Source organism: Tenrec ecaudatus, chromosome 4, assembly GCF_050624435.1.
Source record: "Tenrec ecaudatus isolate mTenEca1 chromosome 4, mTenEca1.hap1, whole genome shotgun sequence".
NCBI classification, from domain to species: domain Eukaryota; kingdom Metazoa; phylum Chordata; class Mammalia; order Afrosoricida; family Tenrecidae; genus Tenrec; species Tenrec ecaudatus.
Genome location: NC_134533.1, coordinates 154983106 through 155005547, shown reverse-complemented (window position 1 = coordinate 155005547; position 22442 = coordinate 154983106). Strand labels below are relative to the sequence as shown.

Here is a 22442-nt window from a genome sequence, read left to right as displayed (position 1 = left end):
AAAACAGGACAATTCTGTAGGAGAACTATGTGCAATGAAGGGACATCCTGGGACCAGTTTGGGGTTTTGTATTTATGTGTGTGTATATTTTAATGGCTTCAAAGGGCAGGCTCCGGTGTACATCAGACACGACAGATCAAACTCGTAAAGAAAACATTGTCTTTCTGATCTAAAAACCCAGAGGACAAGGTTTAGGACAATTACAGCTGCTAGAAAGTGAAGGGGAATCCTGAATAGAAGAGACGGGGAGTGGAAGGCTCAAGTACTGCATCTTGGCTCTACCCAAATCTCTGACTGAGTCCTGAACTACACACATGAGGAAGACTCTAAGTCTCTTCAAAATGTTTGTGGAAAAATGAAATTAAAAAAAAAAAATAACGGGATTTCCCCACGAACTTTCCGATGTCTTGTAAAATAGTGGAGAGTTGAGTTGCTAAGCTAGAATCAGAGTTTGCCAAAGCCAACTCACCTAAGTGCTTGCCTAAAATAACAACATTCTTTGAAAGACTATAAGAAATTAATCTCTACCACCTAACATTCACAATGCACACAATACAATGAAAAAATTATTCACCATACAATGAAAGAGTATGACTCAGTTTCAAGAAGGAAAGTTAATGGCCCAAATATTGAAATCAGAACTTAAGGATTTTTGAAGGAGTAATTATAACTCTGCTGAGAGATATAAAAGAAAATATGCGCTAATTAATGAAAAGATAGGAAATCTCAGCAGATTAATGAACAGGAAACAACCTAAATGTCCATCAACAAGTTCATGGCTAAATGAATTACAGTATATCCAGACAATGGAATGCAAGTCAACAATTAAATGTGTTGAACTAGTGATACATACAACAAAAATAATTGTGCTGTAGGGAAGAAACTTGATATAATATATATAAACCATTAAAAGATCCAGATAAAAATTCTAAAATTGAAATATTTGCTTTGGTTTTATATGGTTAGAGATTTGTACCAAAATGCATAAATTTAATGTACCAGAAAGATGATTATTTCCACTCAAATTTCAAATTAGTCTGCTCATTAGTAAGTTGTCATTGTCTGAACACATAAAAATCTTATAAACTGTACAATGGATTATGTTAGGTTATCAATGGCTTTGTCCTACTTGCTGAATGACTTTAATTTTCTAACAAATAATTTTAAAGGCATCGAATGCCTTGACTCCTATAAATAACTGCTTTCACAGATTTTATGGTGGTCACTGTTTGGGTTTTCTTTGGGGTTTTATCACCCAATTTTTCATTCCTGAATTCTATAGGTTAGCTTTGCCATTTTTATTATCACTGCAGTTTGAGTCCATTGTTGCGGCCACTGTGTCAATCCATCTTGTGGAGGACCATCCTCTTTATCACCGCTCCTCTACCTTATCAAGCATGACGTTCTTCTCCAGGAACTGGTCTCTCTTGACAACATGTCCAAAGTACTTGAAGCAAAGTCTCATCATCTTTGCCTCTACGGAGCATTCTGGCTGTCCTTCTACCAAGGCAGATTTATTTATTCTCTTTTCATTCTATGGTACTTTCTATTTTCTTCACCAGCACCGTAATTCAAATGTATGTATTCTTTTTTCGATCTTCCTTATTGTCTAATCGTTTTATTGAGTGGGTGGTCCTATGCAAACACTGAGGGGATGGGTTAGTTTTTGTTACCACGCCCCTGGCTGTAAGAATGAACCATCTTTGAAAGAGCAGAGGAGGGAGAAACCTGGAGGGTCTTGGAAGAGCACCTTCCAGCTCCCTGGGAGGCCGCTGAGACCATTTGCACGACAGATTGTGGCATAGAGACCTCCAAGGGCAGCACTCAGATTGTGGAGTACCTCACCTCCATCTAGCCCAAGACTATGGAACTGGGTGGCTGAATGACAGTTGGCTGCCTTCTTGGACCATGGAGGCAAAGGTCATGGGACCATGTGGCTGAGAGACTAGAAATCGTGGAGGCTTGGCTGCTAGCTTGAGGAGGCCAATGACTGCATCCTGTTTGCGGATCTTGACTTGTGGTGGCCTATTAACTACCCTAGTAAGCTGCCTTAATTGTGAATGTTGTCTGTGAGTCCTGGTGGCCATTGCAATGAATCTTCAAGCCCAGCATCGATGAACAGTGGTATGGGAAGAATGGCTCCTGTCAGAGCAAGTCGAGGAGGATACAGTGTAAGGCATGGGCGACCCCTGCCTCGTGGCAATGGGGAAACCAAAGGTCACACAGATCTCCCTTCTCTGAAGTTTAGTGCACACATAATTTCAACTCCTCTGTGGTTGGGTGTTTTTCAAACAGTGTATTTCAAAGAACATAAGTTCTTAATTTTTACGAAGTCAAATTTAACAATTTTTTCCTGTTAGGGTTACAATTAAGAATTTTTTAACTCCAAGATAAAAAAAATGTTCCCTATGTTTTTATCTTGAAACTGTATAGCTTTAAGTTTTACATGAGGATGTGTGAGATCTTTTTAATTAACTTTGTAAATTGGTCAAAATGAAACCAAACCCGCTGCCATTGAGCTGATGCTGACTCATAGACACCATAGGGCTTCTGAGGCTTTGCAAATCTTTGCAGGATCAGACAGCGTCCTCTCTCTCCCTTGGAGTGGCCGTAGTTTTGAACTGCTCACCCTGTGGTTACCTAGCAGCACCAGCAGAGCTCCTTGGGTCTAAAGTAATCTTTTTTGAGGTGAATAGTCAATTTTTGCAGCACCAACTTGAAGAAATTATTATTGCCTCCACTAAATGATTTTGACATCGTAATAAAAACTCAGCTGACCACAGTTTAATTCTGCACTCATGGTTTCATTTCATTGATCTACATGTTTAAACTTATACTAGTATCAAACCAATCTGATTAGCGTACCAAGCTATCTTGATTAGAGTAGCTATGTAGTAAGTTACAAAATGTTAAACTTTTAAAAAATTTTAAAGCGCTTAAGTCCTCAAACTTAATTATTATTTTCCAAACTTCCAGTCAATGTGCTTCAAGTGTAGTTACCAGCTGTTTTTCAGTGGTGGTTTGTGTGTTCATATGACGCAGAACAGGTTTTAATGGCGCTTCTGGGCTGACACGGACTAGAACGTGAGGCCTGAATTGCAGGTAGTGCAAACCATGTGGCCACGACGGGCCTATCTGCAGCCCACCATGATGAGGGCAGGGTGGGCAGTGCTTCAGTCCATCGTGTATGGGTGGACATAAACTGTGGGCTGACGAGACAGCAGCTAACAAAAACATGTCTAAGTACTTTTTGGATGGTACTGTGAATAAAATTATTAAAGATTCCACATTCATCTTATTGGCTGTTTATATGAAAATATGCTGTTGTGTGTATGTCATATATAGCCCTCTTGATTTTGTGACCTCGCTGAACTTGATTAGTTCTGGAGGATTTGTGTGAGTGTACATTCTTAGGAACTTCAAACATGTTCTCACCTGTCCCAGTGGCACAGAGATACACATTAGGCAGGCAAACTGCAGGTCAGTAATTTGAATTTACTAGCTTTTCCTCAGGAAGAAGACGAGGCTTTCTACTCCCACGAAGAGTTACAACCTTGGAAACCCACAGGAGTTTTACCCTCTGCTTTAGGATTGTAATGAGTTGGAATCAACTCTATGGTGGTGAGCTTGGAGTTAAAAAACATTTTTTTTAATCTATGGTGTTTAGCTGTGAATTAAGACAGTTTCATTTTTCAATTCAGTCTAAATGCTTTTTATTCTTTCTTTTTAAATTTTTCCTTGTATAACTAGAAGCTTTCACTAGCTAGAAACTTAATAAAGAGAATAGAAATGGAACAGAGCTGCTTGCCTGGTTCCTGATTACCAGTGATCACTTATGTTGTTATGTGTCGGTTTTGGCAGATGCTTTTTGTCAGCTTGAGGACGTCTCCTTCTGTCCCTGTTGGCTAATGCTGCCATGATAAAAATGCCCCAGTGGACGGCTTCAGCAGACAGAAATGTGCTTTCTCCTAGGGTAGGAGGCCAGCAGTCGGAACCCCTGGCATCGGCACTCAGGGAAAGCGTTCCTCCTTCCTGGCTCTCACTAGGAAGTCCCTGTCCCTTGGTTTCTTGGCGATCTTCATGTGGTATGAAATCTCTGCTCGCTTGATCTATTTTTATAATTTGAAAGAGACTGGTTTAAGTCACACTCTATAATAATAATAACACAGCATTAATGTTAACAAAGAAAACCCATTTCCAAATGATATGATAAGCTAGGTATGGGGGTTAGGATTTATAAGACACTTGAAGGGTACACAATTCAGTCCACAGCATCTTCTCTCTTTTTTTAAAAAAAAATCATTTTACTGAATTACAGTCCATATCACCTTCCATTCCTAGTTTGCACAAAGTTTCTAGCAGTGAGAGATACTATATTCTGTCAAGTGCTCTTCTGTGTCTACGGAGACAATCACCTTTTTCGATTTTTTTCATATGATGAGTTGCATTGATTGACTTTTCACTTCAAATCAGCCTTGATTGAAGCTGAATCGACTCAATGGCAGTGAGTTTGGTATTTTGGTCTTGCATTGGAAGACCACTGGGTCAGAACATATTCTCTTTTTCATACAATGTTGGATCCAATTTGAAAAATGTACATTTAGAACTTTTGAATCTACATTTATGGGGAACAGTGGATTGTAGTACTATTTTCTTGTCTTTGTCTGGTTATTTGGCAAGTAATGCTGGCACTTCAGTGACACTTAAAAACCAGATGGCAATTAATCCTAAGGCTCACTTCATTTGTTTACCCTTTCTCAGGTGTCAATGCCCTGCATGGTCTGATGTCAAATGAAAATCATGGCTTCATGTCGTTTTCTATATTCTTAGTTGTTTGTAGTCCCTGTTGCTTTATTTGCACTAGAATCAGAAGTCTGTTCTGTGTCTTGATTATAGTTCTGGCTACATGACTGTATGCATTTGTCAAAACTTTACACAAGTGTATATGCTGGGGGGTGTAGTGTTTCTGCTCTGACTCAGTTATCCCTCAGTAAACTTGACTTGAAAACAATATAGCATTTTGTGGCTCTCCTATACTTGTATTAAATCAAAACCCCAAACCAAACTCACTGCCGTTGAGTCGATGCCAGCTCATAGGGACCTCACAGCAACCCTGTGAGTTTACGGCACAGGGACTCTTTATAGGAGTAGAAAACCTTGTCTTTCTCCCTCAGAGTGGCTGGTGGTTTTGAACTACTGATCTTGCAGATCACAGGCCAACACAGAACCACTATGCCACAAGGGTATAAGTTAATTGTAATTAGTACTATTTTCTTTGACTTTTTTTTACATTGAAGTTTTAAGGGGAAAAAGTATACTTACATACAGATAATGAAGTGCTAGGCAGCTGCTGAAAATATTTCTGTGCCTTATATGTATGAGGATGACACACAGGTGTGCATGCATACATGTAGATGCATGTACAGACATATGTTTGTAAGTATATCTATGTATACACACAAACTCCTATTACCTAGGTCTGTCTGCAGAAAGGGACAGGTACAAACACAATTAAACCCACATCTTCTTCTCTAATGGCATTGGCCATTAAAAGAACTAGAGCGATTTGGATAAATGCTGGTTCTTGGGCAGGAGCAGATTGTAGATATCATAAACATCTCATATGTCAGAAAGCACCTTAGTGCTTAAAAGTATGATGGAGTCGCGTTTCAAGGTCACCTTGAAGGCTCTCCTACTAACTAAACCTGCAACAATTTGTGCGCCCAAATCATTAAGTACACGCATGAAGGTTGCAGAGACAGCTGTGAAGATCTCTAGGCAATCACTGCGTTGTCAAACCTTCACTGCCCATGGAGGTATTTGCTGAAACAAAATGTGAACTTCAAAAACAACAACGACAAATCATTCAGCACGGTAATAAATGTAAACTCTTGAAAAAATAGGAATTTGTAAGTTCAATTGATGGATCAATCAATCAATTAAAGAAGGAAAGAGTAAGATGTTTGCATGGTCTCAAGGTGTCTCTTATAAATTGCTGATCAGTTGAAAGGAAGGGGGAGAAAAGCAGCAGTGGTAATACAGTGAAAAATGTGAGCAACATCTTGGCCAGGTGATCAAAACTGGCATCACCTGGGAGGGGCAGACGGTCCTTGGCTGCTTCCAGATGCGATACTCTCAGCAAACATTCCTTGCGCAGTCTACTCTCCAAGCATGCCTTTCCTCAAGCCCATCAGGATGTTCCATCAGACAAATACAAGTGAGGGGAAAAGCGCTATATTTTAAAACAGTGTAAGGGGCTCTGTATTCTTCAGCAATGCTGATCTCATTAAAGACAAAGGAGGACTGTGGAAATCTTCCAGATAAAAGGAAGACTGACCCCGGTCTAGGCCTTGTACCAAGAAGGAAAATAGCAAATCCCAAAGATAATGAACCTAACTCACTGCCATTGATTCATTTCTCACTCATAGCAACCCTGTAGGGCAGAATAGAACTGCCCCGCGGGGTTCCCGGACTGTCAGTCTGCACAGGAGTCGAGAGGACATTATCAGACCAACGGACAAAATCTGAGGACGCACGGTAGACTGAAGGATGTTATCACCGTGGCTCCATAGATGATCTCTGTCCTGAGGAACTGCACACAAAAAAGGAAAGAAAGGGCTGCGCTGACTGTCATGGACCCTTGTTGGTTCAGGAGAAGAATAATAGGTGTCTACTTCTAGATAGAGAAAGCAAATAGGTGGAGATGTTAATAACAGGTGAGTCTGGGATCGCAGTATTTAGGCGCTTTTTGTACTATTACTATAAATTAACAAATTTGAAATCATTTCCAAGTAAACATGAAAAAAGGAAGAAGAAAAATATTAACCTACTATTAGAAAAGTAGGCAAGGAAGCTCAAGTGAATCGCCAAAAGAAAACGACAAGGAACCGAAAATGCAGGGGTACAATCTTCCATCAACTAAATTAGGTGGATTTTTTGTAACCCTACAATACCTAGTATTGGTTAGAAAGTAGAGAAATGAGTATTTATAAACAGGGCTAAAATTGTAATGTACTTTAATCTTATTAAAGGGCAATTAGTCATATGCATTAAAAGCCTTAAAAAATACAAATTCGGACTTCACAAAATTACACTAAGGAAATAATTGTGTATGAGTAGAATTATTTATCCCTATAGATTTTCAAAGTATCTTATGGGGGGGGGAAGTTGATATTCTAAAAACAAGGAATTAGTAAGGAAATGATGGTTCACCCATAGGTTGGGATATTGTGTAGTCACTTGTAATTACCTATGTCGGGTAATGGCATGGCAAAATGTCCAGAATAAGTGAAAAAAAAAAACTACAAAATTGTATATAAAATATCCTCCTAAATTTGCCAAAAATACATATACCTTAGGAAGATGAACTAGAACAACACATGAAAACCTAGCTGTGATTTTTTTTTGTCGCTTTCCATATTTGGCAACTTTTATACATTGATTTTGATGTCAAACAGAAGAATGTTGCTTTTTAAAAATGCCTTGAGATTCAGCAGCCCCAGCACAATTTTCACAGCTAAGTCCCAGACTTTCTAAATGTAGAGGCAGACTGACCCAGTGGCGACAATGGGATGGCCCATTGTGGGGAGGGCCCAGGAGGGGCAGTGTTTCCTTCAGCTGCACACAGGACGCTGCCATGAGTTGGAACTGACTGGGTACCTAACAGCAGCAATAGCAAAGACCGAGACTGGAACACATATTTCAGTCGATATGTTTACTATGCAGATAAATGACCTTGATTGTAGATTTTTAAGGTGAGCTCTTGCTCACAAGGGAGCCGCCTACCATTCCAACAGTACCATTTGGCATGCCAACACACACACACACACACACACACACACACACACACACACACATACACACACACACCACCCCTCTTTCTAAGGCTTACCCTTTCCTACCCAATAGCTATCTTCACCCTCTTTAGGACTAGAGGAACTAGAGACACAGAAAGGCCTACTTCTCTTTAAGCACTGCATTCTTTCTTTTCCTCTTAGCAAATAGTGTTAATCCTCTCTTTTCAGGGATGTGAATAAGCCTTTGGAAAGCCCCCTGCTGCTCCTGTCAATCAAAGCAAAGGAAATAAGATAAAACAATAGGATATTTCCCTTCAAATTTGAAGGGCCATGTCCATGCCATTCCACTTAATTAAATGAAATAGCCATTCTGAAACTGCATCCATGAAGTTTCCACGTTAGTGTCCAAAAGGCATACCAAAACAACAGAGTAAAAAACAAATAATTATCTTTAAATTTCCTGACCTCATCCCACAGTTGCATCTTACACTGGTTTTGCCACGTCTGTAAGGGGCAACCACACAAAAATGAGAGCGACTGGTAGCGCTTCACATATTCACGATATTCTTAGAGCAGCCCTGTTCCCATGTTAACTGCTGAGAAAACAAGACCATATCTTACCGTGTCTTTCTCACTGCTATCACGTGGATTCTGACAGGGTAGAACTGTCTCTGTGGGTTTCTGAAGCTGCAACTCTTTACGAGGGTAGGAAACTTCATCTTTCTCCCAAGAAGTGGCTGGTGGTTTTGGACTGCTGACCTTGGGATTAGCAACCCAATTTGTAACGACTACACCACTGGGGGTCCTTAATAACTTGCCTAGTCAAGTAGCATGATTACCAAGTGTAGTGCTGGGATTTGAACCTCAGCAGTGAAGACCAAAAGTCTACATTCTACTGACTCTCAGTCCACACTGAGACTAAAGCCTCAAGCCCTATCCTTTATTGTCTTTTCATTTCAAGTTCCCGTCATCCCGAAACCTCATCTATTCCATCAGTTAGATCCTATCTAATTGTCCTCTGACATTCCTCTACACTTTCCCCCACCCCTACAGCTTTAGAGTCAACCACGTTCTCTTCTCACTTGCATGACTGCAAACATCCTCCCCAGACCCCTGGATTTCCCTTTGTTAGAACTCCAGCCCATTGTTTGAGTTACACCCACAGTGAAGAGAGAGTGGAGCACATCCTGGCCCACCAGCCTTGATGATGATATGCCGGCTCAGAGCAGCCAATGCACAGAGAGGATCATATGGCTGGCCCCACTACAAGACATGACATTCCTCACTAACCCATAGCCCTACGGGGGGCAACACTGGAGACACATTGTGGGAACTGTGCCTGATTTGACCCCACCACACCAAGGCAAAACACTAAGGGTGTTCAACAGCAAAGGGAGCAGAGCAAGGAGGTCCTAATGGAGCACCAAAAATAGACTGGGGTGAGGGCATGGCACTTCATCAGACTCAAACAGACCTTGAACTATTACAGACTTTTCTCTTTTTTTGTCAGTTTTTTTTGTTGTTGTTTTGTTTTGTTGCTGTTTGCTCTGTCTTGTTTTGATGTACATTATCATCTCTGCAGGTCTACCTGGCTCAGATAGGCTGGATAGACAATCTGGAGAAGAAAACAATGGGACTGACACTTTTGGGAGACATGGGAGGGGGTGGAAGGAAGTGGTATTAATAAACCCAGGGATAAGGGAATAACAAGTGATCTAAAATCAGTGTCAAGGAGGGTATAAAAGGCCTGGTAAGGTTTAATCAAAGGTAATGTAACTCAGAGGAATTACTGAAACCCAAATGAAGGCTGAGCATGAAAATGAGATAAGAGGAAAGTAAAAGGAAATAGAGGGAAGAACTAGGAGGCAAAGGGCATTTATAGAGGTCTAAATACAGGCATGTTCATATGTAACTATATTTATATATGATGATGGGGAAATAGATCTATGTGCATATATTTTTAGGTTTCGTGTTAAGGTCACAGATGGACATTGGGCCTCCACTCAAGTACTCCCTCAATGCAAAAATACTTTGTTCTATTAAACTGGCATTCCATGATGCTCACCTTCCCTACAAGATCGATCATTGAAGATAAATGGGTGTATAAGCAAATGTGAAGAAAGCTGATGGTGCTTGGTTATCAAAAGATATATCATCTGGGGTCTTAAAGGCTTGAAGGTAAACAAGTGGCCATTTAGCTGAGAAGCAACAAAACCCACATGGAAGAAGCACACCAGTCTGGGTGATCACGAGGTGCTGAAGGGATCAGTTTTCAGGCATCAAAGAACAAAAAAATCTTATCATAGTGAATGAGAAGGGGAGTGCTGAGTGGGGACCCAAAGCCCATCTGTAGATAACTGGACATCCCCTTATATAAGGGTTGGGTGGAGGCGACAAGCCAGTCAGGGTGCAGTGTAGCAATGATGAAACATCCACCTTTCCTCTAGTTCTTAAATGCTTCCTCCCCGCCACTATGATGATCCCAATTCTACCTTACAAATCTGGCTAGACCAGAGGATGTACACTGGTACAGACAGGAACTGGAAACACAGGGGATTCAGGACAGATGACCCCTTCAGGACCAGTGGTGAGAATGGTGATACTGGGAGGGTGGGAGGAAGGTTGGGTAGAAAGGAGGAACCAAATTAAAAGGATCTACATATAACCCCCTCCCTGGGGGTCGGAGAACAGAAAAATGTGTGAAGGGAGACGTCAGACAGTGTAAAGCATGACAAAATAATAATTATTTATGTATTATCAATTATTTATGTATTATGTATTCATGAGGGAGAAGAGCCAGGGAGGGAGAGTTAAAAATGAGGAGCTGATATTAAGGGCTCAAGTACAAAGAAAATTTCTACTTGAGAATGATGATGGCAACAAAATATAGACATGCACTTGACACAATGGATGGATGGATGGATGGATGGATGGATTGTGATAAGAGCTGTACAAACCCCCAATAAAATGATTTCAAACAAACAAATAAAAAGTATACGGCAAATCAGGTCATTCTCTTGCCTAAAATTCTCCAGTAACTTTCCAATGGCCTCCCAATTAATCCTAACTCCTCTCTGGCTCTGAGCACATGGCCAGTATTCTCCCCTATCCTGTAGGGTCGCTAAGAGTCAGGACCGACTCCACAGCAGTGAGTGTGGTTGTTGGGATTGGAGGTGGTGTGGTAAATAATCGCAAATTTCGTGGTTTGGAACAACACACATGAATTATCTTACATTATTTGGAGGTCAGAAGGCCTAAAATGAAGGTGCAACCACGGCCAGGCACCTCCTGTAGTAGACAGGGCGGAAGACTCTGGTTTCTTGCCTTTTTCCAGTTCCTAGAGGCCACCTGTATTCCTTGATTCAGAGCTCCTTCCCCCATCTTCAGAGCACCCACTGTCTCAACGCACCTCAGCCTCCAAGTCCACATACACTGTACTTTTCTGACTGTGACCCTTTTGCTTCACTACAGAAATACCACTGTGATTATATTGGGCCCACCTGAATAATCCAAGATTATCTCCCTAACTCAAAAGTCCTTAATGTCATCATATTTGCCAAGTTATTTTTGTCATCAGAATTATATAGTCTCGGAAAACACTTCTAAAGGCCAACAAACAGTCCTTGTACTAACTATAAGGTTTTCTTTCCTGTTGTGTTGTGTTTTGTTTTTGTCATTGGTTTGTTGTATATTGTTGCTTGGTTTTGCTCTGTCTTGTTTTTGTTCATGTTATTATCTCTGCAGGTCATCTAGCTCAGAAGCAACAAAGCGGAGTAGAGACCCAAAGCCCATTTGTAGGCCACTGGACATCCCTTACAGAAAGGTGTTGGGGAGGTCTGAGACCAGCCAGTCAGGGTGTAATGTAGCAATGATGAAACATACAATTTTCCTCTAGTTCCTAAATGCTTCTTCCTCCCCCACTATCATGATCCCAATTCTACCTTACACAAATATGCCTAGACCAGAGGATGTATACTGGTACAGATAGGAACTGGAAACACAGGGAATCCAGGGCGGATGATCCCTTCAGGACCAGTGGTGTGAGTGGCGATACTGGGAGGGTGGAGGGAGGGTGGGTTGGAAAGGGGGAACCGATTTCAAGGATCTACATGTGACCTCCTCCCTAGGGGGACAGACAACAGAAAAGTGGGTGAAGGTAGATGTCGCACAGGGCAAGATATACAAAATAATAATTTATAAATTATCAAGGGTTCATGTGGGAGGGGGAGCGGAGAGGGAGGGGAAAATGAGGAGCTGATGATGCCAGGGGCTTAGGTGGAGAGCAACTGTTTTGAGAATGATGAGGGCAATGAATGTACAAACGTGCTTTACACAATTGATGTATGTAAGAATTGTGGTAAGAGTTGTATGAGCCCTAATAAAATTATTTTTAAAAAAGAATAACATAGTCTCAGATTCCAGGAATTGGAACATAGACATCTCTGTGGCCTCATTATCCTGCTACCACACTGGTGCTCTTCCTCATTCCTGAATTTGAAAAATTCATCCATGAGATCTTAGGGCCTTGCCACTGATGCCTTTGATCCCAGATCTCAGCATGGCTGGTTCCTGCCTGTTAATCAGGTCTTAGCTCCTAAGTCATCTTCTCTGGGAGGCTATTTCAACCATTCTTACACTGCCGTTCCTTATCACTCACACTCTATTAGGCCCGTTTTGCAGAATGTTATCTGAGAAGCTCTATGGGAGCTGGTCCACCTTATTACCGTAGCAGCTAGCACCTGTACACACAGTCCTGACAAATAACTGGCTCTCAGTAACATTTGGTATTGAATGGGCCAATGAGGTAATCTCAGACTGATTAAGCTGGAATCATGTGAAATGTGGAGCCGTACTCTTACACTGGAAAGTCGATCAGGTCATCTGTTTGTCAGGCAACCAATTCTGAGTGACCAGAGAAGTAAGAGGATAACACTGTATCTTGGAAGAGAATGCTCCCAGAGGAGACTGATTAACTGTGTCAGATGATGTTGAGGGGTTAAAGTAAGGGCTTACCAATCAGTAATCTGTGCTGGTGTTTAGCATACTAGCACTCAAATGATAAGACTTGAGTATAACTACAACTGCAGAGATCACTAAATAAGAAAAATTTGTATAACCACTTTAGATATTTATTAGTAATTAATAAACTACAAGCCACTTTATTAGTTTCTATTTTATTACATATGTTAAAACATTTATGCTCTAAATGATTTAAGCAATACTTAAGTTTACATAGTAAAAATCAGAGTCTCCACACACCCTACATTTGCATTTCCATAGGTAACTCAAAATTTTACTAGGCATTTATTCAGTGCATTTAAATCTACAATGTAGAGGTGTATATTCGTATACATTTTGAACATGAATGGTATCATTTTGATGATGATGTTTCTAATTTCTAAAATTCATAATCAATTATTTATTTTTGACAGCCTTTTTCCTTTTATGGGCACAAATATGGCTATGCTTTCAAGGATACTGATTTTGCTTATTTTAACATCTTCTATTAACTATTTGAGGAAAGTCCTGGTAGCACTGTGGTTATGCATTGGGCTATCATCCATAAGGTCTGCAGTTCAAAACCACCAGATGCTGTGTGGGAGAAAGACAGGCTTTTCTACCACCATAAAGAGGTACAGACTTAGAAACCCGCAGGGGCAGTTCTACCCTGTCCTATATGGTTGCCATGGGTCAGAATGGACTGGATAGTAGTGGGTTTGGTTTTTAATTAGCTATTTAATGATTTGTTTGTGTGTGGTTTTCGTTTTGTTTTGTTTCTGGGTGAGTTTGGGGCTACTTATTTTTCTTGTGGGGTTGGTTTTTTCTCACACTGGCAATTTCTGGTTTGTAAGCCCATTCTCAGCCTTAAGATCACCTGTTTGCTTATCTGAATTGCTATCCATTTTTGCCCTAAACTGTGACTAGAGGTTGTGGTGAGGGGCAGAGTATGGGGGCACTGGAGGTTTGTCTTGGGATATGAGAGCCTCAGCCTTTTCTGAATTCCATTAGCCTGCAGTTTCAGTGTTTACACTCCTTTAGTCTGGGTGTAGCTCCCTCGGCAAAAGCTACTTCACACAAAGCCAAATGACTGGTGGGGGTGGGGGAGGCGAGGCTAACTGGCCTAAATATGCCAAATGTGATTTCTCAGGGTGGCTTTCATTGGACCAGCTACATCAGAATCACATGAGAAGTATATTAAAAATGCAGATAGCTCAGCGCCAACTTAGACCCAACTGTAAAATCAGAATGAGTATCTGTGAGCTGGGGCCCAAGGGGGCACACTGTAATACAAGGTTCAAGCAAGCTCCCAGGATCCCTACGTGGACTGGCATCTGAGGACCACTGTTCCCATGATCCTCCAGAATCTACTTTCTATTTGTGTTAACCTACTCCAAACCTGGTCCCCACCACCGGACACTTTGTGTTCACTGGTTTATTTCTCCTACACTGGCCGTCTTATCATCCTTTCTACTTACTCTCTCTCAGAAGTTCTTTAACACTTCTTGTCACCTATGGAAGCCTGTCTTGTTTCTTGTTAGCTTTATTTATCTATCTTTATTTTGGTGTACACACATCTGCATACATTTGAAAGGAATTAAATTGCATTTCTTAGGTATACCTCTATTTGAAAGTATATATAGCTGTGTTTCATAGCATCCGTGTAGTTATTATTACAGGATGATCTTCCCTTAGTTAAAATCACATTGTGATTCAAAGAACAGATGCAGAAAACTTCCTCATCAACTTGCCAGTAAGACTCCTTAGCAAACACTGCTGGCGGTCTTTTGGACACGCTAGCCCACAGCTCTTCTTAGTCATCCAAAGCCTCGTTAACTTCTAGGCTCAGGATAATGCTGCCTGCTCTCAACCAGCGGTGGTAGGCTGGGTCTCCTTACACTGATCCAACGTTGCAGTTGTCAAGTGGCACTGAGTCGGTTCCAACTCATAGCGACCCTGTATACACAGAACGAAGCCCTGCCCAGTCCTGCACCATCTTCACAATTGTTCCTGGGCTGGAGCCCATTGCTGCAGCCTCTGGGTCAATCTGTCTCCGTGACGGCCTTCCTCTCTTTTGCTGCCCCTCTACTTTACCAAGCATGAGTCCTTCTCCAGGGAATGTGATTCATTGGAAGAGATGAAAAGAGATGCTGTCCTGAAATTTTTTTCTCACTTCTAAGGCGATACCTTAAAGAGAACAAAAGCCTTTCCTGCCTCTGAAGCAGCTTCGTTTGGATGTGGTGCTAGGAATGGCTGTCATCTTGTGACCACAAAAGACCTGGCCTTTGGGCCAGGCCAGTGCAGAGGCAGCAGGATGCGGGCAGGAGGCACAACAAGACCCCTGTGCTTCTGCTTAGCCGCTGGATCAGCTCAGCTTGGAATCACCCCCTCTGTTAGCTGTAACTCCAGGCATACTAACAGATAAAGTATCTCTTAAAATACACGACTAGTTCTTGTGAACCTTAGAAAGTGGGTTCTTATACACTTTATTATAAATAAATAACTCCAGTTCTATTAATTTATAAATTGCCTCTTTTACTTCTGTCAAAACCTGGAAATTTTATATCTATGTATTAAAAAAACGGTGAAAAACAAAATGTTTATCCCAAGTAAATTGGCAAAATCCATTCCTACCTCCATACCCACAAAGGGTGAGGATTAGCTATCGAAAGGAATCTATTGTTAGAGTGTCTTCCAATTTCTGCAAGTCTGAAGAGATTTAGTTAGGTATGTAGAGTAAATCTACCATTATCCAAATCTAGTATTATCCAAGATATTTTAGTTATTTTGACTTCAAACTTAATTTATCATAAAGAAAAAAAAATCAAGCCTCAAATTTGGTTTTAATATGTAACTAAAACGATACTTCTATGCTACTGAGGATCTCCTGAGCTCCGAATACCCTTGAGCATTGGGGGCCAAAGGCCACATTCTCACTGTAATTCCCGTGATAAAGGAAGATAGATGGAGTATAGATGAAGGAACTAGACAGAGGCACACACAGAAAGGTCTCTAGCAGTTGAAGCTATTTAAGTGGCTCTGTCTTTCATAATGCAAAATTTCTATAATTATCCACTCCATCCATTTTTTTTAATTCTAAGAAGTTCTTACAGATGTTTCAATGGCTAGACAGCACCAATTGCATAAACTGATACAGCAGCATCACCATTTCTGCAATGTATAGTGATTTCCTGCAGGTTATTTAATGAGGTAGGGCATTTCTCCCTTCGGCTCCATCCTATCATGACTGATTTCAGCATTCATGTCATAAGTTATATTTAAAAATATGAATGAAAAATTACTATAAACTATGTGATTATTAAATGATAAACTCTTGCATGTATGGACTTATGCAAACATACTCTGTAAAAATAATTCATGAATTAAAAGCACACCATTTATATTCACACCCCAAAATGAAATATTTAAGTATAAACCTAATAAAACATGCATAGTGTCTAAATGAGGAAAATTTTAACACAGTGATGAAAGAAATCAAAGAAGATCTAAATAAGTGAGGAGAGATTTTCATGATCTTGAGTTAAAAAGACTTGGCGCTATCAAGATGTCAATTCTTCTCAAATCAATCTACAAACTCAATGCAATCCCAATGTGCAAAATCCCAGCAATTAATTTTACAGATGGAAGCAAATTAATTATACAACATTGTACTAAAGAGCAGACTGACACTACCAGACTTGAAGACTCAGGATAAACCTACAGTGCTCAGGCAGTATGTTACTGACAAAAGAATGCAAAATGGATCCGTACATTGATAAGCGAGAGTTCACATAACCATAAATAGAGTAAACCAATCTTTTAACCAAGTGGTGAAGACAACGCGATGGTGGGAATATAGTTTTTCAACAAACGGCAGACAACATCCACGTGCAAACAAGGAGAAAGAATCCAGACACAGATCACACAGCTTTCACCAACATTAACTCAGAACGGATCATCAAACGCCAGCACTGGTCCACATACCCACTGCTGTTGTGTTAAATTCCAGCTCATAGAAACACTGTAGAGTAGAGGAGACTGCCTTATATGGTCTCCAAGCCTGTAAATCTTTCTGCAAGCAGACTAATACATCTTGCTCCCACTGAGCAGCTGGTGGGTTCTCCACATGGACCTACCACGATGCAGCCCTGGGTGCTGGAGCAGCCATGTGGAGACCCCTGCCAGTGCTGAGATGCTTACACATTCACTGATTCGGTTTTCCTCCTGCAGTGGGCATCACAGTGTGTGTTTTGTGAGATGGAGGAGGACTTTGTGATTGGTGTTGGACTTGTGGGCTTGGGAAGCACTAGGTTGGGATGTTTTCTTGATGTGCACTTAACCTTTATATAAAACTCTCTCTGATAGGTGAATTTCTATGGATTTGTTTATCTAAAGTACCCAGACTAATACACATATGTTATGTATTAGGATTTATATCTAAATTATTAAAAGAACCCTCAAGGTTTAACAATAAGAAAATAAAGAACTTGATTTTTCAAGTGGTCAAAAGAGCTTAACAACATCAAAGCAAAGAAAATATTTAGGTGGCAAATAAGCATCTGAAACATCCTATGTCATTAAGGAATTTCACATGAAAACAATGATAAGATACCACTACCCATTTAGAAAGGCTAAAGTAAAAAACACTGACCACACCAAAGGTGGACACACAGAAATTTTCATTCATTGATGACAGAAATACAAAATGGCTTATTTTGGGAGGCAGTCTGGTAGGTTCTTACAAAGTTAAATATGAGCTTACTCTTTGAGCTGACGGCAACCACACTCCTAGGTATTGTCCAAATGACCTGAGAACTATGGCCACACAGAGACCTCCACACAAATGTTTATAGAGAGTTTATTAATAATTCCCAATAATACATAATTGTTATACAGAGTACTCATACTACATTAATAGATCCATATAATAGAATATCATTTAGCAATAAATTGGGATGAGCTATCAAGTTACAAATAGATACAAAGGAAAAAAATAAGTCTGAAAAGGTTGCATGTTTCATGTGATTCCAACTATGGATATAACATTCTGAAGTTGGTAAAACTATAGCAAGAGCCCAGAGGTAAGTGACTGCTAGGTGGTGAGAGGGCTAGACGGCTAGGGGAATCCCTGGGGTTTTTTAAGCTGGTGACACTGTTCTGCATGAGTCTATCCTTGAAGACGCCTGGCATTATGCATTTACCAAACCACACAATACTGACCAGCACAAGGAGAGAATCCCAATGTAAACACACACTTTTGTTAAAAAATAGTCTCTCAATATTGGCTCATCAGTTGTAACTAACGTACCACATTAATGAAGATATCAATAGGAAAAAATGTGGGCAGGCAGGGAAAGGAACGTAGGTGTTGGGGAATTCTATTCTTTCTCCACAACTTACCTGTACAACCAAAACTGCTCTAAGGAATAAGATCTATTAAAAAACAAACAGAAATAAAGCATTTCTGAAATTGATTTATGTCACAACCCACATGCTTTGCTCATTCTCCCCCATGTGTTTCTCTGTGTATGGACCTGCTCCTCGAGTGTCCCAGCACTGCACTCCATGTCAAGTCGTGGAGAGTCCTCAGCTTCATCCGTGGCCAGCCCTCCCGCCCAATTCCTAGACGGAGCTCTCTTCCCCTTTCGCTCTCCAAGAAATCATGATCAGAGCAGCGGTGGCCTGAAAAGGCTGTTTCCACTCGAGACATCCAACTCCTCCCTGATGTCGCCGGAGGGAGAGGGGCCAGGAATTGTTCTGGCAATCAGCACCTTGGCTCCCCGGGTCCTCCTTTCCCTGTTGCTCAAGTTCTGTTATTGCTCATCTCCCAGAGCTGTTTGCTGGGCCCACTGGGTCTCCTGGAGACCCGTCTGGCATTTAGTTGAACCTCAGCGATCATACCCTTGCTGTGTTATTACTGATAAAGCATAAATATTTGGTTTCCCTTGTTTTTGAAAAACAAATTTCTTTACTACAAATAATCTCAGTGTACTTTAATTTGATAGAGAATTTCTGGATTGTCAAGGATTTTATTAAACACATTGCTCGTAGGAGGAATTCACAGTCAACACAAATAATTGGTTGCTAAGCACTCAAAATATTTCTATGTCTTATGAGGTTTGTGCTTCTACAATGTAGGCACTAAAAATCAGTTACTAGTTCATATAGCACAAAGTTAAAAAATAAAACTTATCAAAGACTATGCAAATTCGATTCTAATATTATTATGAAAATTTCTGTAACAAAATTCATTTTAAGAAGAAATAGTGCTGTGAATATTTTACAAGGGCATCTTCTCTCTCTCTCTCTCTCTCTCTCTCTCTCATTTCCTCTATCACTACATAAAGCATATGTACTTTTTAGCATTTCAAAGCTTTCTTTTTGAACCGAAGGTTGATAGTTTTAAAATCTCCAAGGATACTAAGGACAGAACTTAAAAGTGCATAGAGTAATTTCATCTTAGGTTACTATATCAGATCAATCAGGACAGGTTTCGAATTGAGGGAAAGAAATATACTGTGTATTTAGAAATCTTTACAGGCCCTTCAAAAAGCAGCCAATGAAAGCAGCAGTCAACCATACCCACACAACTGAATCACAGGCAAGGCAGTCTCAGGAAGATACAGGGCATCTCTCTAACTTCATCCTACGGCATGCACTGCCGTCTTAGAGCAAGGCTCAGTGTTCACCCTCTTACCTGAGCATTTCTTTGTAGTTGTCCATCTCAGTTACCGCCGCCTGAAGTCTTAGCCCAAGTGTGTCTACTTGACTGTGCAATTCTGAAATGATATCATGCATAAATTTAATTAATGACTTTAAATCTTCAAATATTCCTGTACCCAAAAGCAAACCGAGTGCTGTCAGGTCCTTGCTGATTTGTGATGGCCACACGTGTTAAAGAGTAGACTGGTTCCATAGGGTTTTCTTGCCTGTGATTGAAATGGAGCCCCGGTGGAGTAGTGGTTATGCCCTGGGCTGAGACGTGCATAGTCAGCAGTTCAAAATCACCAGCAGCTCTGCGGCAAAGACTGGATTCTGTATATCATTACAGTCTCGGACACCCACAGGGGTCACTATGAGTCAGTGCAGACTCAATGGCAGTGAGTTTGCTGTAATTAGAATCTTAAGAGGAAGCAGATCACCAGACCTTTCTTCCACAGTATCTCAGGGGGCTCAGAGCAGAGTGAGTCACGCTCTTGTGGAGATGTGTCTCAGACCTCCTGAAGAATAATGCAGTTACTTAGCCGACGTTGCCTGTGTGACCTCACAGGGCTCTTCAACTGCTCAGTGCTCCCCGTGCTGACACCCCACCGAACTATTGGGCTTCTGCTCACCCCCACCATCAAGATAATTTCCAAGCAGCTAAGATCCTACGGTGTCTTAATGTCTTCAAAGGAAATCTGTGTTGCCTACACACATCTGCTACTGCCGGGATGGCAGCATAGATTCCGGCAGTGTTTCATTTGGTTGTGCACAGAGTTGCTATGAGTGAGTCGGAACCGATTCACCGACACCTGAGAACACATCTATCTTCATTTCTGATCACGTGGCACACTCTGACAACACGTGATGGCCTGAATCAAGAAGCCTGGCAAGGCCTTCTCTCAGAGCTCAGATAAGGAAACCATGGCAAGGGTCCTGGGAAAGACTGTGTTATCCGGGTAGCATTTAAAAGGCATTTTAATGACTCCTAGAAATATAAGCAAGAAATTGGCTTCCATAGAGTCTTAAAGTGGGAAATTCAAGCAGGGTTCGAAGAAGATTGTTCAAGCAGTCATGTCTAATTTGTGTGGAGGCAGAACTGAGATTAAAGCAGAAAGAGCAAATGGCTTGAATTATCCAAGTCCTGACATTAGCCTATGGATGTGAACTGTGGTCTGGACCCCAGTCCCAATGACAGGCTTTGCTGATGCTTTATGGAAACAAGGAAGACCAACACACACAGACAGACTATCAGGTATAAACTCCAAACACTGTTTAATACACTGGAATTATAAAGTTTCTATGCTACATCTACTAAGGGATCTTCAGAACTTGTTTCTTTATACAAACCTCTAAACCATTGCCATCTAGTCGATTCCAACTCATAGCAATCTTGTATCGGGTTTCTGAAGCTTTAAATCTTTTTTTTAAAATATAGCTTTACTGACATATGGTTCACATATCATACAATTCCATAGTTTAGTCGTATTAAAAAGAGTTGTACAATTGCCACTACAATCGGCCCCAGAACATTTTCTTCCCTCCTGTATTTATTACTGGTTCCCCATTTCCCTCCAACCTACCCTCCGCCACAACCATGGCCCCAGTGAGACCCTAATCCAGTTACACTCTATACAGCTTCACCCATCCTGGACTTTACAAAAATAAACCGGAGAAAAATCTCTAGTTGTGACAAAAGCCAGAGGTATCAAAAACTACAACAAATATAAAATGGGTCAAAAGGAGATCAAATGATCAGGTGTCACATTTTCACCCAATCACATCGGCCATGATTGAGTTTACAGTACTCTCTATGTGATAGTAAGGCTGTGCACAGCCTTCAGCTATGGTCAGAGGGAGTCCACCAGAGGCTGAATCCATGTGGGGACAATCCTGCAAATGGATTTGCCATGGGGGTTCCCGTTGTCATCCACTGTGAGGCTGTAAATCTTTATGGGAGCTGACAGGTTTCAACTTTCTCCTATGGAGTGGCTGGTGAGTTTAACTCACCAATGTATGGTCAGCAGTCTAATGCTTAAAATCTGTACGCATCTATATAAATACAGATTAAGTTTCTATATACATCTACATTCAGTCTTAGTAACTTTGGTTTAAAAGGAAAAGTCAATGCCTTAAATCAGAAAATAAATCCATTCTGAATATTTTAATTAGGATTCATCAGGCATTTGTATAAATATTAGCAAATATTTTCACATACACTGTTTACTTTGTCTCTCAAATTGTCAGGTAGTTGCCAATGGGGATGCTCTCTGGTGTTAAAGTAAGGTTCCCCCACCCCACCCCCAACACCCACAAAAATCATGGCCAAACTCACTGTTATCCAGAGAATTCTCGCTCCTAGCCACCCTCGAGGCCAGGAATAGAACTGCCCCTGTGGACTTCAGAGACTATCATTCTTTAGGGGAGCAGAAAGCCTCATCTTGTCCCATGGAGCACTCCAGCAGTTTTCACCTGCTTGAGCTTAGCTCCACCAGGACCCGCAGGGTCGCACAGATAGTACACACAGGCGCCAGCAGTCACCCAGACTGACGATTTTTAAGGTTGGCTGAAGAAATGTGTTTGAAGGGGTGAATCCTCTAAAGATTAGATATGGACTTGATAGAAAATCTTTGTAGGATGAATCTGAACCTTTTATCAAGTGCTGGCATTACATATGAGAAAAGATAAAATAATAGAGACTTTTTGACCATAGCCTTGTCAAAACAAAGTAATGTCCTGTAAATGTTCTGTAAGGTCACTTTGTTATTAAATGCAAATGCATTTTTCAGACACAGACAATGGGGCCAATAGTCTGAAGAATCACTAGTATCCTGGAGACTATTTTGAAGAGAAGAAGCCTGGTGTTTGTGAACGGTGTGCTGGGTCCAGGCACTGTGCCGGGCGCTTTGTCTGACATACTCCACTTAGTGATCACAGTGACCTTAA

The 22442-nt window shown here is 40.9% G+C and overlaps 1 protein-coding gene across 1 annotated transcript in view; it reads right to left on the bottom strand.

The window, feature by feature from the left end:
• LOC142445281 (uncharacterized) overlaps positions 1 to 22442 on the bottom strand; it is a 112107-nt gene that overhangs the window by 68014 nt on the left and 21651 nt on the right. Inside the window, exon 2 of the mRNA XM_075546959.1 lies at positions 19492 to 19573. Within this exon, the coding sequence (XP_075403074.1) occupies positions 19492 to 19573 (82 nt within the window). The remainder of the gene's footprint in view (positions 1 to 19491; positions 19574 to 22442) is intronic.